The sequence below is a fragment of the Eleutherodactylus coqui genome, chromosome 6 (genome assembly GCF_035609145.1).
Source record: "Eleutherodactylus coqui strain aEleCoq1 chromosome 6, aEleCoq1.hap1, whole genome shotgun sequence".
NCBI lineage: Eukaryota > Metazoa > Chordata > Amphibia > Anura > Eleutherodactylidae > Eleutherodactylus > Eleutherodactylus coqui.
This window is the reverse complement of record NC_089842.1, coordinates 68,447,210-68,464,276: the sequence shown is the minus strand read 5'-3', so window position 1 is coordinate 68,464,276 and position 17,067 is coordinate 68,447,210. Positions and strand designations below refer to the sequence as shown.

At 45.6% G+C, this 17,067-nt stretch overlaps 1 protein-coding gene across 1 annotated transcript; it reads right to left on the bottom strand.

The window, feature by feature from the left end:
- Positions 1-1,052: 1,052 nt before the first annotated feature.
- LOC136633598 (nicotinamide N-methyltransferase-like) lies at positions 1,053-16,416 on the bottom strand. Its single transcript, XM_066609356.1, has 3 exons — positions 16,266-16,416; positions 4,454-4,661; positions 1,053-1,488 (listed from the first exon to the last, which is right to left on the bottom strand). The coding sequence occupies exons 1-3, from the start codon at positions 16,414-16,416 to the stop codon at positions 1,053-1,055; spliced, it is 795 nt and encodes a 264-aa protein (XP_066465453.1).
- Positions 16,417-17,067: the final 651 nt, after the last annotated feature.

Below are 17,067 nucleotides of genomic sequence, written 5' to 3'. Positions count from 1 at the left end.
GGCTCTTGGCTACCTTTTGTAGCCAGCAGCAGGGAGATTTTATATTTCTTGGGCAATATTTCACTTTTGCGCATGCGTCCGCCATCATGCTGACGGGCGCATGCGCCGAAGCTGGGGTAAGATCCGCGGATCAACATCCCACCAGGGAACAAATCCGGGACCTTGGGTACGTAATTTCACCCCCCCTTACGGATACGATCCATAAGGGGAGATGAAACTTTAACTTTTTAAACTTTTTTTTACTTTTAACTTTTTTTTTTTTTTACTTTTTAACTTTATATGATCACCGTTATCTGATGGATAACGGTGATCATATGACTGGAAACCGCATACAGTGGTCCCCAGTCATATCTCCCTGCACTCGGCTAACTGTGACAGCTGGGTGCAGGGAGATTTTGAATTTGCCGGGCTCGCCGGCTTCTGCGCATGCGCGCCGCATCGGCACATCGCAGAAGCCAGCGGGGGGTCCCGATCCATGAGGGGAGGTGAAACTTTTCCTTTTTTACACTTTTTTTCACTTTTCCGCGATCGTCGTTATCCACCGCAGTCCCCGCTGACATCTCCTGCCTCCCGGCTACCTACAGGAGCCGGGAGCCAGGAGATTTTAAGTCTCCCGCGCCGCCAGGCCTTCTGTGCATGCGGCTGACGTAATGCCGCCTGGCGCGCATGCGCAGAAGGACGGCTACGGCGCCCGGAGCATCGGGACAGCGGGGAGTCGTGCGGCGGACCTCGGTGAGTAATTTCAGCTGCTCCGATGGATCCGATCCATCAGAGCAGCTGAATCTTTAACTTTTATTGCACTTTTATTTACTTTTTTGCGATCGGCGCTATCCATTGCATAGTGCCGATCGCAATGCTGGGGGGGGGGGGCTCCGAACAGCCCGGGATGACAGCTCCATGCTGTCAGCTACCTGCAGACACCGACAGCATGGAGCTGTCACGTCCACAGCCCGAGGGGCATTATTCTCTGCAGGACACATGTTTTTACGTCCTCAGAGAATAAAGCCCACTTCGGGAGGACGTAAAAACACTATGGGCTGGTCGTTAAGGGGTTAATGCTTCTGTGGTTTACGAGCATGGATATAGTAGTAGCTATCTTGATCAGCGGTTTCCATCCCTGACTTCTCAGATCGTGGTTTCACCTTTAATTTTACAATTTCATACCCGGCCTCTTTGAATGCCTTTTCCAGGTCATCCTTCGTTAAGGACAGACAGGAAAACCATTTACTACCAACATAGTAGAAGGTACAGTTAAGAACGCTCTGAATTATAATGTGACCTCCGGGTTTAAGTAACTCCTGAAACTTTTTCAGTGTATTGGTGAAGGCTTTCAGGTCTTCACATGGAGCTTCTAAGCAGAGACAGCTAATCAGACAGTCAGCTTCTGGCATGGGCACGGGGTCATATGGCTTCTTTGCAAGCGCATCACACTTCAAGACTTTGGTTACTTTTCTCCTCAGTGTTTCCTCCTTTTTTTCACAACTATCACTGTTGCTAAAAAAAATAAACATACATTTTCTAATTACTACTTCATTGTATACAGGAAAATGCTCAACAAAGTAAGGTCTTAAAATACAAATGTTAATGAATTTTCACATTGTCAAGATATACATTTATAAGAAAAATTTAGTGGACAGAACCTTTTTTTTATTAGACATGTCCCCTGAAAATAAGATACCCCTAATGAATTCTGTTGCTGGGGTCTCCAGTGATCAGCTGCAATCTGTGGAAGAACAGGGCAACAAGTAGCGAGAGGGTGAGGTCTTGAGGTCATTGTTACTTGCTCCCTTATAGGAATTGTTTGGTAAAAAATTTGAATGCCTTAATAGATGGATGAGGTGGGACAAGCTGAGTAGTAAGAACTAACTCCCCAATAGCTCCAAAAGTCTGCTCTCAAGCCAAGCCTCGCGGATACATGAAGAATGCAGATAATCATCTTGATAGAGCCTTTTAGACATGACCGCCTCATGGGTTATTTTACGTGTTTTTTCGCCCCCTTGCTAGTAACTTTTGTTCATCTCATACTCGAAGCACTCTTACTACTGAAAAGTGGCAATCCCTTGTATGCCTAACTAATACATGTACACAGGGGATTTTATGTCAGCAGGTGGTTAAACTGTCAACCTTGTTTAGAAGCCTGCGTGCAACCTTTTCACTTCACGTTTTCAGTTCTATAAAATTGAATCTATGTAACCTGCATTTTTACTTTTTGACTCTCAATAAAATAAGATTAAAAAAAAAAAATCAATGGGTGGACTGCATAATGGATGGATGTGCTGGGTCCTTTAAAATGAAAGACACTCAATGTAGCTACCATAATTTTCACTCTGGATAATTAATGGAGGTTTTAAAAAAGGTATCATTCTCTATTTCCTCAATGTCCTTTAATAGAGTATATGAAATATGTTTCTAACCACTTTAATGGGATCCTTTTTACTGAAAGCTACAGACCTCGTTCACACAAGCCTGATTTTAGCGCACTATAGATGCGTGAAAAGATTGCTTCTAAAAAAAAAAAACAATGGTTCCCTAAAGAAGCATTCATATGAAGAATTTTTAGACGCGCAAAATATTTGCACCTTCAAAAGATAGGATATGCGGGACTAGAATGCCTGCATCTAAGGTTTGTACTGCAAGAAAAGATAGGGATAGGAACTGATATATCTTTGGGGCATGCTGCGCAGAAGTTTCAATAGACTCCTATGGCAGCAGGAGTCTATGGAAACTCCTATGCAGGTAAATAAGATTAAAGGCTGATGGAAGGAATTCCCCGCTGCTTACAGCAGGACATTTAAAACAAGCAGCCCAGAAGCACATTTTAAATGTCCCATGGTAAACTCCTGTTAGTTCTCACAGGGATGACGGGAAGCCTTGAGGGTTTCCTTAATCCCTGCGGGGACTAACAGAAATTTACAGTGGGACATTTAAAAAGTGCGTCTGGGCAGCACGTTTTAAATGTCCCGCTGTAAGTATCTTGGAATTCCTCCAGCCCCTCTGCTGCACAATTCACCAGCAGCAGGGGGCTGTAAGGGACTCCCTCCACCTCTCTCCCCAAGGGATTTCCCTATAGCAGGGAGAGAGAGAAGAGGTGGGGTTACAGGGCCTCTCCGAAAGCGTAGGAAGAGAGGGTGTTGCTAGAGGGATCCGTCTTCTAGCCCCGCCTCCTCTCTATTTGCTATAGGGAATCCCTGTGAGAAGCCCTATAACCCTGCCCCCTCTCTATGCACTATGAGGATATCCCTCAGGGATCCCCAGAACAGGGAGAGAGCACAGGGCTATGGGGGATTAACCCATAGCAGGGAAAGATACAGTGGGGCTATAAGGTATTAACCCATAGCAGGGAGAAATACAGCGGGTCTATGGGTTAATCCCCCATAGCCATGCTCTCTCTCTCCCTGCTATGGAAAAATCTCTCTGGGCTCCTTCACATTGATGAGAGCAATATCAGGCTGTGATTCATGACTCAATATCAATCACACCAACCTGCTAAAAACCCCTGGATGCGAGGCGTTTTCACATGGAAACAGTCTTGTATCACTGTGGTGGTTCTCTTCATCCCTGCTGCAGCTGTCACAGCCATAGTTGGGGATTTGATGTCCTCTCTCTGTTTTCAGTAGGGCTGGTGCCATTGAAAACATGTCAAAACCCCTGGATGCAACAGCCTCGCTTCCCTGCAGGGCTGAAGGAACCCTCTGCTGCTGCTGTCACAGCTGCAGCAGGGGATTGCAATAATCTCCTGGAGCAGCTGCGCTTTTTTTGTAAAACAACACGCTGCTCCAGTCAATGGGTGATTTGCACACGCATTAAGCTTGGGTCTTCTGTGTGTGAAAAATTGACCATTCACGCAATATTTAGTGCAGTATAGCTGTGTTGTTTTTTTTTACGCATTGATACTACGCTGAAACCACTCTTGTGTGAACGAGGCCTCACCTTGAGTAATGATGACAAAGGAAGCTTAAGCCTGGGTTCACACAGGGCGGATCTGCTGCAGTTTTGCCGCGGATTGCCGGGCAGATTTTTTTCGCACAGCCGCAGTGCGGAAATGCAACTGCGGCGCGTTTTTCAAAGATGCAGCATGTCCATTCTTCTGTCTTTTTCGCAGCGCTTTTTTGTCCATAGACCTCTATGGATGCAGCAAAATACTCGGCAAAAAGTAAAAAAAACGCTGTGGAAAAAGACGCTTGCGGATTTTTCTGCCAGAAAATCCGCAGGAAAATCCGCAAACCAAAATTAACCTTTGAAGCGGTTGTGCCGCAGAAGCATTTCTTCTGCGGCAAAACCACAACGGAAAAACCGTGACAAAACCGCAGCAAATTCGCCCTGTGTGAACCCAGCCTAAAAGGTTTTTCTGTAATAATAGCTTACTACTTACAACTTTGGCCTCATGATATCATAATTACAATGTTTATGTTTAAGCTTCTAAGATTTTATGGTTTTAATTTCCCCGATTTACCTGTTACCTTCCAGCTCACACACATATTTGACAACATGAGTCCAGTCTAAGGCATCTGGGTCTTTCCTCAGCCACTTCTCCAGTTGTTTTCGGTTTTGCTCAAGAAAGTCAGAGGTTATTATGGTGTTGAACACTTCACAAGCAGAGAGCAGATGATAAATTGTGGGCCCAGCTCCAAAGTCAATTAGTATGTCTCCTGTCACACCTCCTAAGAAATAAAACACGGTATAAACATTACATTAGGAACTTGGAAACAAGGGGGTTAATTGATAAGATAAATATTTTATAGATAAAAACATTTCCTCTTTTCCAAGAGAGTGTTTCATCATTAGAACAATCATGTAATAATTTAGAACTTCTGGCAGGATATATTTCTCTTTTTATTTGTCTAGATAGTTTAGGCAATACATTTTGTTGGATTAATAGATAGGTGCAAATAATTTAGCAGGTTTGTTAAGTTTCTCAACCAATGAAGCTGATTTCTTTCTGTATATGCTTTATTTCTGTGCAAGTATAGTACTAAGCAGTCACCCCTCTCAATATAAGGCCTTGTTCACACCGAGTGCTGTTTTAGCGCAGCATAGGTAAGCAAAAAAAAAAAATCGTGCCTATACTGCACTAAAAATTGCTGAATGGGCAGCTTCTCCCTAAAAAAGCGCAGCTGCTCCAGAGACAGAGAAGAAGCTCTACAGGGCTTTGGGAGTTCTCCATAGCAGGGAGAGAGAGAGAGAGAGCGGGGCTATGGGGGAATAACCCATAGCCCCGCTCTATCTCTCCTTGCTGTGGGTTAATCCTCCATAGCTCCACTCTCTCTTCCTGCTATGGGGATCCCGAAGGGATAGGAGGGGGGGGGGGGGCAGGGCTATATGGCTTCTCACAGGGATTCCCCATAGCAAAAATAGAAGGGTGGGGCTAGAAGGTGGATCCCTCTAGCTTTGCGCCTCGTCCCACACTCTTAGGGGAGTCCTGTGACCCTGTTCCCTCTCTCACCCTGCTATAAACAAATACTTTGGGGAGAGAGGTGGAGGGAGTCCCCTACTGCCCACTGCTACTAGGGAACTGTCCTGCAGCGGGGCTGGAGGAATACCCCACTGCTTACAGCAGGACATTTAAAAAATGCTGCCTAGGAGCATATTTTAAATATCCCACTGCAAATTCCTGTTAGTCCCTATGGGGATTAAGGGAACCCTCAGGGACTCCCCTCATCTCTGCAGGGACTAAGAGGAGTTTACAGTGGGACATTTAAAATGTGCTCCTGGGCAGCATGTTTTAAATGTCCTGCTGTAAGGGGTATTCTTTGGTTGGCAGAAATTTTCTTCTTCTTTACAGGAGTTTCCATAGACTTCTGCTCCCTAGTAATAAATAGAAAATCCTGCGCAGCTTGCGCCAAAGCTAGGTCACGTCCTATCTTTTCACGCAGCATCGACCTTAGATGGGGACATTGGGGCCACACATGTCCTATCTTTTGAAGGTGCGAGTATTTTGTGTGTTTAAAAATCCTTCATGTGAACGCTTCTTTAGGAAACTATTGATTCTATTAAAAACTATCTTTTCACGCGTCTATAATGCGCTAAAATCACACTCGTGTGAACGAGGCCTAAGGAAGATATGTGGGGGTTGTTCATTAGTACCTTGCACCTGTACAATTGCTCCTCCATATAACAGTCTGGCTGTCTGGATGTTGAGGGATGTGATGCTTTTACTCTCCCTCTTGTATCAGTATGTCAGTAATATATGGCCGCTTTCTGTGATTTTTTTTTTTCTCTTTTGATTTCCCTTTTTTGTGATTTTTGACCTATTTCTTATTTACATGGCTTGGACCCATTTATCTTTATATCTTTCACCCAGCCTTAACTCCTCAGCGACCAGCATTAACCTCTTTATAACAGGTCTATTTTACGCCTTAAGGGGGTTGTCCATTGGAAAATATTGTTTCCATCAAATAATAATTTTTCAAAATTGGTTACACTTATTAGAAAATATTTTTTGTTTCCAAATGTAGCAGAACAAATGTTCAGATAGCATTGCCTGCTGTGTATATCCCTAGATATTCCAGGACTGATGTTCAAACAGCGCCACCTGCTGTTTATAGCCTCAGATATTCCAGGTCTAATGTTAAAGTAGTGCAGTCTTATGTTTCTATTGAAGAGCTTTTTTGTGTCTAGTCCACCTCAGTAAATGTTCTAAGATATTCACAGTCTGCCCAGTCTTGCTTCTCTGCAGTAACACAGTTACACCATCTTATCACTTGCTGAACATCTCGCCTGACATCAGAGAAGAGGCTGGAGATTCAGTAGCAGTCGCTCACCACACCAGGGATCCCTCCACATAGAATAGAAGCAACAAGTGGTGTTATTCAATCATTAATCTTTGAATATTTGGGGATAAGAACAGCAAGTTTTCTTAATATAACATTATTCCTTTTTTAATAGGTATAAATACAATAAATTTTAAGAACTATGGTCTGAATTTCACTCCAAACAATATCATATATACTCGAGTATTAGCCAGCCAATCACAGCTGGCGCTCGATAAACCAATTACAGCCATTCAGTGATGTCATTCACTGAATGGCTGTGAATGATTGAGCGCCGGCTGTGATTGGCTGGCGCTTGATCCAATCACAGCGCTTAGTTACAAAGCGCTGATGGTGGGGGGAGTTGAAAACCGAGACAGGGAGATGACAGCAGGGAGAAGTCTGAAGCAGGTGAGTATTGTATAGTACAATCGGCATGCTATTATTTCCAACTTCTACAACATGAAATAAATCTGCCTGGATTGTTTCCACTATTTGTAAATGGGCCTTTTAAAACCACATTCACTACATTTTACTGTAATGTATCTGAATGCAGACATTACCTTCTAAACTTAGTAAATACATCTTTATATACCCTGCTGTGCTCCAGTTCCAAGCAAAAACAGGTCAATGAGTCCATCACCATAAAGTTTAACACCAGAGAATAATAAGCAAGGCTTACGTGTTTTGGCATTTTTCCTTACCCTTACACATATAATTATGAAGCTGTTAGTAAGGGATACTGCACAAATGCTTAGAGTATAGGTGACTTTTCAACATGGCTTGCAGCCTGTACAACATTATATGGCTTGCAGCTAGCACTTATTACCAGTTTTCTGTCTGCAGGCTCCATTTTTAATTTTCAGTTGTGCCTGAGTTGGTGTGTGGAGACTAGCTGCTATGATGTTTCCATAGATAGTACACATAAAAAAATAGGATCCATTTTCTTTCTCTTTATAGCACACACTCATACTTAAAAGCATCACGGAGGACATTATACAGCAATAGTAAGCAGTGTAGATGTGATCTTAGTTGCTTTGAGACAAAAACACTAATTATCTGTCTGTGTGAATCTCTCTGTTTTCTTTCTTCTCCTTCCCTTCCTCTCTCCATAGACTTTTGTCAGCAGCACGAGACAACACCCACCTCCACTTCCATGAAAACATCTCATCTCTGTTACTAGAGACAGACTTCATGACAACAGGCAGTGGGCCACCAATTCTAAGGAAGGGAAACCCCTAGTGTACAGCACTTTAGAGGACCTTTTCTGTGCAAAATACATCATTTTGCACTTTTGCTAATTATCACACTGGCAATTTCATAAACTCAAGTCGTTTTAACTAGAGATGAGCGAACACGTTCGGCCCCGCCCCTTTTTCGCCCGAACACCGAACTTTGCGAACACTTCAGTGTTCGGGCGGAAAAAGTTCGGGGGCCGCCGTGGCAGCGTGGGGGGGTGCGGCGGGGAGTGGGGGGGGAGAGGGAGAGAGAGAGGGCTCCCCCCTGTTCCCCGCTACTGCCGCCCCCGCGCCGCCGCGCATCTCCCCGCCCCCCGGCGGCACCCGGACCTTTACGCGCGAACACTGCAGTGTTCGGCAAAGCCGGTGTCCGGGTGCGGATGTGTCCGTAACGGACATGTTCGCTCATCTCTAGTTTTAACCCTTCAGTGACAAAGCCTATTTGTACCGTAGTGACCAACTAATTTTTTTTTTTTTTTATCATTGCATTCCAGAAGCCGTAGCTTTTTAATTTTTCCATTGACATAGCTATATAAGGGCTTGTTTTTTGTCGGATAAGTTGTATTAATTAATTACATTAGTTTTGGGAAAATATAATGTATTGTATAATTTGTATTCATTTTTTTTTAATGTCAACAGTCATGTGAAAGGGATTATTTTTGCGGAATTAGTTGTACTTTTTAATGGTACAATTTGTTGATCCATTCAATGTTTTGATCACTTTCTATTCTGTTTTTTATAAGGTAAGATAAGCAAAATTAACAATTTTCACAATGTTTTTGTATTTTTGCTATGACACTGTGCAGTTAAATAAACTTTTTTCTCTGGGTCATTACAAGCGCAGCAATACCTCACATGCAATTTTTTTTGTCTTTTTACATAGTAAAGAGGGAAAGGTGGGATTTTGATGTATTTATTTTGAATTGTATTGTTTTTTTTTTACTATTTCCTTATACCTTTTTTTATTTTTGCCCCTCTAGGTGACTTGATCATCACTTTATTTTATCATTCTTCTAATACACTACTATGCTTCAGAATAGTAGTGCATTAAAATGCGTACGAGGTCAGAAAGAGGCTGAGCCTCATAGGCCACCATTGATAGTAGACCTAGAGGCTATATTTAAGCATCTGGATGCAATAGCAACCTATCCAGAAACCGCAATTACATCGTGGGAGTCCGATGGGTCCGACACAGGGAGCCCTCTTCCCCTGTCAGCCTTTTACATGCCAGGTTCGTACTGGCCACGGCGTGTAAAGTGTTAAGCATCATGGATCTGAAGTTAGAGCAAGTACCTGACAGCCAAGTACACACTCCCCCTGGCACGGAAGACCCATGCTGGGCTTCTAATGCAGTGCTGTTAAAGCTGCAGAATAAAGCCCTTTTACGGCCCTCATCAGAAGACGTATGGGCGGTTGTTAAAGGGTTAAAACTTATTGACTATTTCAGCTGTGTGGGTTATGTTCTGATATTGGATTTTATAACAATGAATTCAATGAAACAAGCTGCATTTTCTACATGCCACTGTGTCCTAATACCTACTTTTGTTTGAACATCTTGCATTGGCCTGCTGTTACATGTTTCTCTGCACAAGCAGATATGTTGGAGTGGAGAAGTGGTAAGCTGCCCTACCTTCTGACTTTTTTCATCTGCTGTGCTTCATTGGTATCTGAAAGTCCAAGGGGCAGTCAACATACTTTAATTACCCTACAGTGGTCATAATAAGGCTTGGAATGATACATACACAGCAGCTAGAGATGAGCGAGCATACTCGTCCGAGCTAGATGCTCGTTCGAGTATTAGGGTGCTCGAGATGCTCGTTACTCGAGACGAGCACCACGCGGTACTCGTCTCGATTAAACGAGCACTGACCATTGAATTCAATGGAGCCGGCAATACAGCCAGCTCAATTGAAAGCAATGGGCTGCCGGCGAGCGCGGGATGAATTTTCAGGAAGGGCTTAAAAATATAAGCCCTTACCTGAAAATCATCCTAAAATGTGTAAAAATAAAAAATTATGTGAGCATTAAGATCATTCTCCTCTGCCACAGCTGTTACAGCTGTGGCAGAGGAGAATGATCTTAATGCTCACAAAATAATACTTATTAAAAGTACAGGTTGCCCTGCAAAAAAAAACAAGCCCTTGCACAGCTCCAGAGAAGGAAAAAAGGAAAATGTTATGACTCTCAGGATGTGACTGGCGACACATGAGCAATAAAAAGTATTTTTTAACTGTGAAAAAATATTACAACATAGATAAAACTAATTAATGTACTATTGCCGTAATAGTACTGACTCACAGAATAAATTAACATGTCCTTTACACGACATAGTGAACATTGCAAAAATGAAACTCAAAAGAGTGCTTGATTGCTTTTTGTTTTCCATTCACCTCCTCACTCACAAAACTTAACAAAATTTTTCAATACATTATATGTACAGATGTTGCAGATGTTTTCATTAGCAAAGAGGTGCCACTTTATACAAATTGTTTATGTTCGGCACTAGAGATGAGCAAACGTACTCGTCCGAGCTTGATGCTCACTCGAGTATTAGGGTGCTCGAGATGCTTGTTACTCTAGACGAACACCACGCGGTACTCGAGTCAATTCAATTTCCTTCCCTGCATGTTTTGCGCCATTTTCTGGCCAATAGACATGCAGGGAAGGCATTACAACTTCCTCCTGTGATGTGCCAGCCTTATCCCACCCCCCTGCAGTGAGTGGCTGGAGAGATCAAGTGACCGCCGAGTATTTAAATCGGTCCCGCCCGCGGCTCACCTCAGACACACGCTGGCAGAGATTAGGAAGAGTGCTGTTCTTGCTATAGGGAGAGTGTTAGGCTACTGTTAGCGTCTTCAAGAACCCCAACGGTCCTTCTTAGGGCCACATCTGACCATGTGCATTACTGTTGTGGCTGCTGGGAGCAGTTTTGCACAATTTTTTTTTTCATCTTGGGCTGTGCAGGCTTTAGCGTTCTCAGTCTGCAGTCAATTATACAAAGTATGGGGCAGTACTGGTGAGGCAGGGACAGTGGTAGTGTAGAATCCTGTCAACAAGTACCCCAAAAAAGCTCCTTCTTAGGGCTACCTGTGACCGTGTGCATTTTACTGCGTGGATGCTGAGAGTTGTAGTGGCTCACTATTACCCAGCTAGGCCTTTTTGCAGCCTAGCGTATAATTTTTTTCGGACTACAGTGTGCGTTACATAACCGCTGTGAGCCTCCAACTGCAGGCCAATAATTGCATATTTTTTTACACCGCTCTGTGTGTCCCATCAACTTCACGCACAGCGTGCGGTGACAGCCCCTGATAGAGGGAAAGACATATACGCGCTCTCTAGGCTATTTGCGTATTCAATAAAATTTGAAAAAAAGCTCCTTCTTAGGGCTACCTTTGACCGTGTGCATTATACTGCGTGGCTGCTGAGAGTTGTAGTGGCTCACTACTACCCAGCTAGGCCCTTTTGCAGCCCAGCGTATAATTTCTTTCGGGCTGCAGTGTGCGTTACATAACCGCTGTGAGCCTCCAACTGCAGGTCAATATTTGCTTAATTTTTAAAACCTCTCTGTGTGTCCCGTCAACTTTACTCACAGCGTGCGGCGACAGCCCCTGATAGAGGGAAAGATATATTCGCGCTCTCTGGGCTGTTTGCTTTTTCAAAAAAATTTGAAAAAAACCTCCTCCTAAGGGCTACCTGTGACCGTGTGCATTTCACTGCGTGGCTGCTGGGAGTAGTAGTGGCTCACTATTACCCAGCTAGGCCTTTTTGGAGCCTAATGTATAATTTTTTTTGGACTGCAGTGTGCGTTACATAACCATTGTCAGCCTCCAACTGTGCGCCAATATTTACATAATTATTCAGACCACTCTGTGTCTGCTCTATTCGTAATCCACCATGCTGAGGGGTAGGGGTAGGCCTAGAGGACGCGGGCGAGGACGCGGAGGTCCAAGTGAGGGTGTAGGCACAGGCCAAGTTCCTGGTCCAGGAGAATAGCAGCCGGCTGCTGCGGGATTAGGAGAGAGGCAAGTTTCTGGGGTCCCCAGCTTCATATCACAATTTTTGGGTCCACGTGGTAGACCTTTATTACAAACTGAGCAGTGTGAGCAGGTCCTGTCGTGGATGGCAGAAAATGCATTCAGCAATGTATCGACCACCTAGTCTTCTACGCCGTCCACTGCTGCAACTCTGAATCCTCTCGCTGCTGCTCCTCCTTCCTCCCAGCCTCCTCACTCCATGAAAATGACACATTCTGATGAGCAGACAGACTCCCAGGAACTGTTCTCGAGCCCCTACCTTGATTGGGGAAAAAATGGTTCCTCTCTCAGCTGAGGAGTTTGTCGTGACCGATGCCCAACCTTTGGAAAGTTCCCAGGGTCCGGGTGATGATGCTGGGGACTTCCGGCAATTGTATCAACAGCTTTCAGTGGGTGAGGAGGTCGATAATTATGAGACACAGCTGTCTATCTGTGAGGTAGTAGTAAGGGCAGTAAGTCCGAGGGAGGAGCGCACAGAGGATTCAGAGGAAGAGCCGCTGGACGATGAGGTGACTGACCCCACCTGGTTCGCTAAGCCAACTAAGGAGAGGTCTTCAGAGGGGGAGGCAAGTGCAGCAGCAGGACAGGTTGGAAGAGGCAGTGGGGTGGCCAGCGGTAGAGGCAGGGCCAGAGCGAAGACTCCCCCAACTGTTTTCCAAAGCACCCCCTCGCGCCAAGCCACCCCGCAGAGGCCTAGGTCTTCAAAGGTGTGGGTGTTTTTCAGTGAGAGCGCGGATGACTGACGAACAGTGGTGTGCAACCTGTGTCGCGCCAAGATCAGCCGGGGAGCCACCAGTACCAGCCTCACCACCACCAGCATGCGCAGGCATATGATGGCCAAGCACCCCACAAGGTGGGACGAAGGCCATTCACCGCCTCCGGGTCGCACCACTGCCTCTCCCCCTGTGCCCCAACCTGCCACTCAGTTCCAACCCCCCTCTCAGGACACAGGCACGAGCGCCTCCCGGACTGCACCCACACCCTCACCTCCGCTGTCCTCGGCCCCATCCAGCAATGTCGCACAGCGCAGCGTCCAGCTATTGCTAGCACAAGCGTTGGAGCACAAGCACAAATACGCCGCTCCGCACCCGCACGCTCAAGCATTAAACGTGCATATTGCCAAATTGATCAGCCTGGAGATGCTGCCGTACAGGCTTGTGGAAACGGAGGCTTTCAAAAACATGATGGCGGCGGCGGTCCCACGCTACTCGATCCCCAGTCGTCACTATTTTTCCCGGTGTGCCGTCCCAGCCCTACACCAGCTTGTCTCCCGCAACATCAATCATGCCCTCACCAACGCGGTTATTGGGAAGGTCCACCTAACCACAGATACGTGGACAAGCTCAGGCGGGCAGGGCCAGTATATCTCTCTGACGGCACATTGGTGGAGGCTGGGACCGAGTCAGAGCCTGGGACCGCACACGTCCTACCCCCACCCAGAATTGCGGGTCCTTCCTCGGTTCTGGTATCTGCAGCGGTCTATGCCACCTCCTCTAAACCCTCCCACTCCTCCTCCTCCTATGCAACCTCTACCTCTCAGTTAAGAAAAGTGAGCAGCACGTCGCCAGCAGTCGGTGTGGCGCGGCGTGGCGGCACAGCAGTGGGCAAGCATCAGCAGGCCGTGCTGAAACTACTCAGCCTAGGTGAGAAGAGGGACACTGCCCCCGAGCTGTTGCAGGGTCTGACTGAGCAGATCGACATCTGGCTTTCGCTGCTAAACCTCCAACCGGAGAATGTCTAGGGCATGGAGCGTGGGCCGCAGCCAACATGTATTCCCTCTCACGTAACTTCGGCTATCCGGGGCACTGCAATGGGATTTATTTCTGTACTGTCTGTGTGTTCCTGCTAGCCACCCATGCTGCGGATGCACACAGACTTGCCATAGCAGAGTTGTACCTGCCTTGCACTTAAAAAAAAACCCAGAATGTCTAGGGCATGGCGTGTGGGCCACAGCCAACATGTATTTCCTCTCACGTAACCTCAGCTATCCGGGGCACTGCAATGGGATTTCTTTATGCACCGTCTGTGTGTTCCTGCTAGCCACCCATGCTGTGGGTGCACACAGACTTGCCATAGCGGAGTTGTACCTGCCTGGCACTTGAAAAAAAAAACAAAAACAGAATGTCTAGGGCATGGAGTGTGGGCCGCAGCCAACATGTATTTCCTCTCACATAACCTCAGCTATCTGGGGCACTGCAATGGGATTTCTTTATGTACCGTTTGTGGGTTCCTGCTAGCCACCCATGCTGTGGGTGCACACAGACTTGCCATAGCGGAGTTGTACCTGTCTGTCCCCAAAACACTGACAGACTTGGGTAGGGTGCAGTGTGCAGATGGTTTACCCCTTGCGTTGTCGATGAGGTATCCGACACCCAAACAGAATGAGTAGTGTGTGGATACATAGAGTTCCCATTGCTATGTCACTCGCAGCACCTTGGGCCACACAAGGTGTTTGCTGGGACAGAGGCTTACCCAGGGCCCGCTCACATACTTCCCACACCGAGTATTGCTGCATTGTGGAGATGTGTAGAAGTGCTGGGCTGGCAGCGGAGTCCCCTTTATGCCCACGTTTGCAGCTCCTGATGGAGGTGGCACAGGATTGGAATGAATATCGAACGTCAATCTATTATCAATTCTCAACAGCAGTGTGGGCTATCGCCCCCCCTTCAAAGAGGGTCGCTACCTGGCCCTGCCAACCCTCTGCAGTGTGTGCCTCCGGTTTCTCCTCATGGCAGACACACTTATAAATAGACATGAGGGTGGTGTGGCTATGCAGCCAGCGTGTGGCATGAGGGCAGCTGAAGGCTACGCAGGGACACTTTTGTGTGCGCTGCGGACGCAGGGTCGTGTGGGGGAATTGGGCAGCATGTAACCCAGGAGAAGAGGCAGCGGTGTGTCCCGCAGGCAGGAATTGTGCTTTGTTGGAGGTAGTCTGGTGCTTAGCTAAGGTGCGCCTTGGTAATGAGGGTTTGTCCGAAGTAAAAAATTGTTGGGGGGGGGGGGGCACTCTTGCCGCTATTGTGGCTTAATAGTGAGACCTGGGAACCTGAGATGCAGCCCAGCATGTTGCCCTTCACCTGCCCTATCCGTATCTGTGTCGTTTCCATCACTTTCGTAGGTTTTCCAGATTTGCACAAATGAAAACCTTAGCGAGCATCGGTCACATACAAAAATGCTCGAGTCGCCCATTGACTTCAATGGGGTTCGTTACTCGAAACGAACTCTCGAGCATCGCGGAAAGCTTGACTAGAGCAACGAGCACCCGAGCATTTTGGTGCTCGCTCATCTCTATTCGGCACACAAAATAAGCATTTGTAGCGCCATGAGTGTTTTGTTTAAGGATTGATACATTTGTACTCAAAAGGGTTCTACTAAAAACCATATAACTTGTCCCACAAAAAAAGCCCTAAAATGACTACATCGATGGAACACTATGATGCAAAAAAGTTTCTTTTTCATCTTGGCTTTGCAATTAATCATATAGTTAGATAAATATCAAATATCCACCTGATTAGCAAGAGGATAGAGTCTGGAATTCTATGATATAGTGAATTTGATAAAACATAACCATTTTTGTGCTGTTCAGCTTATTACTAAATGGTCTTTATATTTCTCATCAAAGACCACCCTTTTCATTTGAGTGATTTATCTTGCTGTAGGGAAAATGTAGTATTACATGATGGCTATTCACATTGGTGGCCTGAGTCCCCAGAGAGGCCCCCTGCAGACGGGCAGAAATTCAGCGGTCGGATTTCCCGTAGAATTTCCGCCCATGCCCACCTGCATAGGATTGCATTAGATAACGCAATCCTAAGCAGACAGCCGTGATTTGTCCTCGTGAAAAGACATGCGGAAAACAAATCGCGGCATGCTCTATTTCTGTGCTGGTCTCACAGAAGCCTGGACAGAAATGTCAGTGGTGAAAGGCTGGCTCCTCTCTGTGCATGCATCGGCGCAGAGAGAAGACGCCGGGAGCGGGTAAGCCGCAGGCCTCTGCAGGGGCACCAGACCGCATTCCCGCTGAAAGAATTCTCACAGCGGGATCCGACCCGGCCGTCTGCAGGCGGTCAGAGAGAGAGAGAGAAACTGCTTATCATACGAACAGGACACTCCTGATGTTACAACCTGTTGAACTAATAACAATATACTTAGTATTATTCAAGCAAATTCCAATAATGCAGTCGTTATTCAAGCTTTGTACACAATAGCGGTCTCTACTTATCCATTCATAGTTTAACTGTTACCTGGACCAAATGTTTCATGCAGATTCTGTAAGACAAACTCTGTCCATTCTCCAAATAAAATCCCTTTCTCTGTAGCATAGTATGTCTGGTAGTAATCTAAGGGGTTAAATTCATCAATATAGGTTTGCGACGTTGAATATGGTGTCTGCATGTTCTTATCTTCTCCACCTGAGCTGCTCCGCTCAAATGATTTCGGGAATTGAGAAAAATGATCTGACCCTTAGAACATCAAACCCTACAGGTATGTCCAGGTAGGATTGGCTTTGCTCGTATTAAAATAGGTTTTTATATTTTACCAACTATGTAATACAAGTTAGCATGAAGTTTTCTAAACATTAACTCCGTTATCATACTCATATCATTTGAAACTTGGCTGACTCTTCAGGTAAGGATATATTTACAGTTCCTGATGCCCTGGGCAGTGAGAGTAAATGCATTAGAGTAATCATTTAACCCCTTGAAAACTTGATCATTTGACTTTTTCATCTTGTTTTTTCCAAACTTTCACACTATATATATTTAAGGTTACTTGACAAATAATCTACACCATTGATTTTCATCCTTTTGCAGTTTTTAGTTCACATTGGGAGAAGAAGTAGTGTTGTCTTGGGCAATACATTGAATACACAAACACTAATGAAAGCTGATAAGGGAAAATAAGGTCTGCACGTAATTTTCTTGATATCCCACTCCACTTGTATGTAAAAATGTCCTCACAGAATAATCCTAATCTACATTACACCAAACAACCCCCATTGTCCTCCACAGTCTATCCTAAGGGCTCAGTCAGACGAGCATGTTT